The following is a 5,038-nucleotide window of genomic DNA, read 5'->3' on the forward strand; positions in this document are numbered from 1 at the left end:
ATTTTTGTTATTTTTCTTATGTAGTAGCTCGATGTGACACAAATATAGCAAAGCCCCGATAGTTATTATCAATCAGAATAATCAATAATTTGAAGTGTTTTGTTAATAAATTTTACAAAATTACTAAATTTTATTAATTGTTGTGCGTAGTATAACGTTACATGAACAATTTTGATTTGCACTTTGGGGTAGTTTGACATGGTTATTGAGAGGGCAAAAGGACATTTGATATTCAAAAGTTATTTTTAAACACGTTTGATTAATTTTATGAAAGTATTTATTTTAGTTATAAGAGCATTTAGAGGAAATTGGTTCAATATAATTTCCTCTAAACGTTTTTCTAAAAATTAAAGATATTTTAGAAATTAGTTTATAAACAATAATTAAAGTGTCTAATGGGCACTTTAAATGGCTAATCTTCACACATATCGTCTATTTTCATACAAAATTTTTTCCTTTAACTAATTGATAAAATGTTGAATTAATTATTTGGAGATTATGTACTTCTATCATTAGCAAATCAAACAGGTATTAGATAAAAGATGTCTGAAACTTAAGACAAGAAGTTGTACAGAAAAATCATTAATGGAAGTAAAGAATTTCTTTAAGAAAATAATCATAAATAATTCATAAATGGAACCAAAAGTTTGAGGACCAAAATACCATAAAATATGAAATGTAGACTCGTATACTTTACTTATAGAAACATCTGAGAGCAGGGATTGTAAATTTTTCATAATAATAGGGGCATCACTACAAGAAATAATCTAATCACGAATTCATTAATTATACATGGTCCATGTTTGAACCTCATTCTTTTAAAAAATAAAATTTCAAATTCCTTTTAAACCACAATAAGGTTCTCTTGTTACATCAATAGTGAAAAACTTTTATCCTAATCAAATTTGTATATTCTATACCCAAATGTCTACATATCATTGACCACAAACACGAAAGTTAGCATCCAAATCGAATGAGATTGGTTGAAGTTGTTGGGAATCTACTTAACATACGCAATAGAAATTAAAATAATTTTCGATTCCCATAAAAAATCGCCTTTGTATTTAAATAGAAATTGTGATAAGATTGTACCTTTTCCAGATCTGCAAACTTCTTTGCTATTCTTTTCGTTTCAGCAATTTTGATTCTCCACTCACAGCTGTCCAATTGTTCAGCCTCCAACGGTGATTCACACGGAGAACAAGATTGCAGCTACCAGGGTTTTCTCCTCTTGTGCTAGCAAGAATAATTATGAGAAAAAACTTATGGATTGAAAACCCTAGCCATGTATTCATATAAGCCCAAACGGGTCTGATCCGGTCCAATATTTAATTAATCCATTTAATTAAATCCGGTCCGTGAACTAATTAATCCAATTAATTAATTCGGGCCTATAAATAACCAACCTAATTAATTAATTTATCCAACGATTGTTAAATTAATTAATTGGCAAATTGCAATCTTCCAATCCTCTTTTATATGTGACTCATCAGGTTCCCGATCACGATGCCTAACGACATGAAATATTATTTTAATCAAATCAAAATTGATAAATTAAAACACCATTTTAATTTATCACCAATTTACACTCGCCGTCCCAGATTGACATCTAGCAATATATCAGGACAATACATGTGACGAGAAATGTCATGTGGTATGACAAAACCGAACTCGTTCGTTTACCGTGAAACTATAATCCCTTCGTCAATATGATCCGATCAATTACGAGATATAGAATTGTGTAAATCCCGAATATCGATCATATCTTTCACTCTACTATTAAGTAAATATAAGTCGAAAACTCCTTTTCGACTTATGAGTACATCTTGGCTAAAAATTTCGTTATCGACTTAATTGAATGAAACGCGAATCATAATCTCCTACCATCTAAGAGTGACGAATCCTTTATCGGTCAATTACAACTTTCATACGATTCTTGATGTACCCGAATGATATCGTATTAGCGGCCCTTTGCAGAGCAACATCTAACACCGCCAAAGTATGACTGTCTTCATATAAAGTACCATGACGACCTCAAGTCAAAGGACCAATTTCACTACCGAACATTAGAGATTAACCACTGATACTCAGATAGTTATCCATGTGAAATCGCTCGGCGGGTCTCCAATGTTTTGTTCTATAACAAAAGATTCACGTGTTCATTTAAGTGTTACCACACTTTAGCTTGTGAGATCAGTTACTTACTTAACAAGTAAGAAATGACACACGTAATGGTCTATCCGTAGTAACGATATCCGTATCTCGTTATTACTTACGACCACGGACGATTTAAGATTCAATCAGATATAATTTGTAACTCACAATCACAACTTCTTGTGATTAACAAATTATAAAGATTTGAATTTACAGACTCTATTATTTATTCAATTGTCTATTAATTAAATAATAGATCCGCCATTAAATGGCATGAATTATATATCAAAAGTATTTATGTCCAAAGTTGATTGGATTTAGGGCATAATACTGTTTTAATGAAACCAAAGGTCATTAGATAAATGTATTCTTATGCAAACATGTTTCAAGTTCTAGCAATTAAGGTCGTCTAAACTCTTTTAGACAAATGGATCGGAACAATTAAATAATTAATTAATCATATTAATCAATTATTTAATTAGCGGGCATATTTAATTAAAACCAAATTTTAATTAAATGTTGAATTGGAGTCCAACTCAAATTCCACAATTATAAGGCGGGATTATTTAATTAAAATCAAATTTCAATTAAATATTAAATTAGAGTCAAACTCTAATTTCAAAATTGAAGGTGGTTGAATTTAATTAAAATCAAATTTTAATTAAATAACAAAATTAGAGTCCAACTCTAATTTCAAGAAAAATTTTAGGGCAACACAATTTAATTAAAATCAAATTTTAATTAAATGTCAGATTATAATCCAATTCTAATTTCAAAAATATAATCGGGTGAATAATTAATTAAAATCAAATTTTAATTAAGTATTAAATTAAAATCAAACTCTAATTTAAATTGAATTAATATTTTAATCTAGGATAACACTCCTAAATAAAATAAAAAATTCAATTGAATCAAAGTTTAATGTTTAAGTCAAAATCCAATTTTAACAAAAATATGAAATGTCATCAATTTTAAATAAAATTTTGATTTGGGTCAAAATTAAATTATGGGTCAAACCCATTTAAAATTTAAATTTAAAACCGTTTTAAAATTCAAATTTAAACACTTTCAAAATTTGCAATTTAACCCAAGGCTTAAAATTAAAAGCAAGCCCTTCCAATTTAACAAATTTAAGAATAGGCCCTTGTTTTAAAATTTTAACTTTGACCCTTTTATTAAATTGCATACAGGGACTTTTAATTTCTCAAATTGCATCTTAGCCCCCGTCTCCAATCACTACACACCCGAACATTGTAAACCCTAAAACCTTTTTTTTTTGTTTATTCAGTGGCGACGCTAGTAAGGAAGGCAAGTGGCGGCGAGTCTTGCTGCCCTAATCAGCAGCGGCGTCACAGCCGCTGTAGGCACACCTGCTTTCAACTTAATTGCTAGAAACAAGAAAAATAATAACAATCAACGTTTGACTGTTCAATCACACAAATCAATTTCTAACAAAAACAAAGAAGGCTCTGATACCACTGTTGGGAATCAACTTAACATGCGCAGCGAAAATTAAAATAATTTTCGATTCTCACCAAAAATCATCTTTGTGTTTAAATAGAAATTGTGATAAGATTGTACCATTTTCAGATCTACAAACTTCTTTGCTACTATTTTCATTCCAGCAATCTTGATTTGGCACCCACAGTTGTCCAATTGTTCAGCCTCCGACGATGATCCAAACAGAGAATAAGATTGCAGTTACCAGAATTTTCTCCTCTTGTACTAGCAAGAATAATTATGAGAAAAAAACTATAGATTGAAAACCCTAGCCATGTATTTATATAAGTCCAAACAGGCCTGGTCCGGTCCGGTCCAATATTTAATTAATCCATTTAATTAAATCCGATTCGTGAATTAATTAATCCAATTCATTAATTCGGGCCTATAAATAACTAACCTAATTAATTAATTTATCCAACGATTGTTAAATTAATTAAATTGACAAATTGCAATCTTCCAATTCTCTTTTATGTGTGACCCATCAGGTTCCCGATCACGATACCTAACGACGTGAAATATTATTTTGATCTAATCAAAATTAATAAATTAAAACACCCTTTTAATTTATCTCCAAGTCACACTCGCCGTCACAAATTAATATCTAGCAATGTGTCAAGGCAATACGTGTAACGGGGAATGTTATGTGGTATGACAAAACCAAACTCGTTTATTTATCGTGAAACTATAATCCCTTCGTCAATATGATCCGATCAATTATGAGATATAGAATTGTGTAAATCCCGAATATCGATCATATCTTTCACTCCACTATTAAGTCAATATAAGTCGAAAATTCCTTTTCGACTTATGAGTACACCTTGGCCAAGGATGAGTACACCTTGGCCAAGGATTTCGTTATCGAATTAATTGAATGAAATGCAGATCATAATCTCCTACTATATAAGAGTGACGAATTCTTTATTGGTCAATTATAACCTTCATACGATTCTTGACGTACCCGAACGATGTCGTATTAACGGCTCTTTGCAGAGCAACATCCAATACCGCCAAAGTATGACTGTCCTCATATAAGGTACCATGACGACCTCAAGTCAAAGGACCAATTTCACTACCGAACATTAGAGATTAACCACTGACACTCAGATAGTTATCCATGTGAAATCGCTCGGCGGGTCTCCAATGTTTTGTTCTATAACAAAAGATTCTCGTGTTCATTTAAGTGTTACCACACTTTAACTTGTGAGATCAGCTACTTACTTAACAGTAAGAAATGACACACGTGATGGTCTATCCGTAATAACGATATTCGTATCTCGTTATTACATACGACCACGGACGATTTAAAATTCAATCAGATGTAATTTGTATATCACAATCACAACTCCTTGTTATTAACAAATTACGAAGATTTGAATCTACG

General features: G+C 31.0%; 1 protein-coding gene across 1 annotated transcript in view; it reads right to left on the reverse strand.

The window, feature by feature from the left end:
• Positions 1-3,450: 3,450 nt before the first annotated feature.
• LOC111397912 (ninja-family protein Os03g0419100-like) overlaps positions 3,451-5,038 on the reverse strand; it is a 4,662-nt gene continuing 3,074 nt past the window's right edge. The window contains exons 3-4 of the mRNA XM_023024875.1: positions 3,839-3,879; positions 3,451-3,542 (exon numbers count right to left, since the gene is read on the reverse strand). Coding sequence (XP_022880643.1) covers positions 3,451-3,542; positions 3,839-3,879 — 133 coding nt within the window. The remainder of the gene's footprint in view (positions 3,543-3,838; positions 3,880-5,038) is intronic.

The sequence above is a fragment of the Olea europaea genome, chromosome 7 (genome assembly GCF_002742605.1).
Source record: "Olea europaea var. sylvestris chromosome 7, O_europaea_v1, whole genome shotgun sequence".
Classification (NCBI taxonomy): Eukaryota; Viridiplantae; Streptophyta; class Magnoliopsida; order Lamiales; family Oleaceae; genus Olea; species Olea europaea.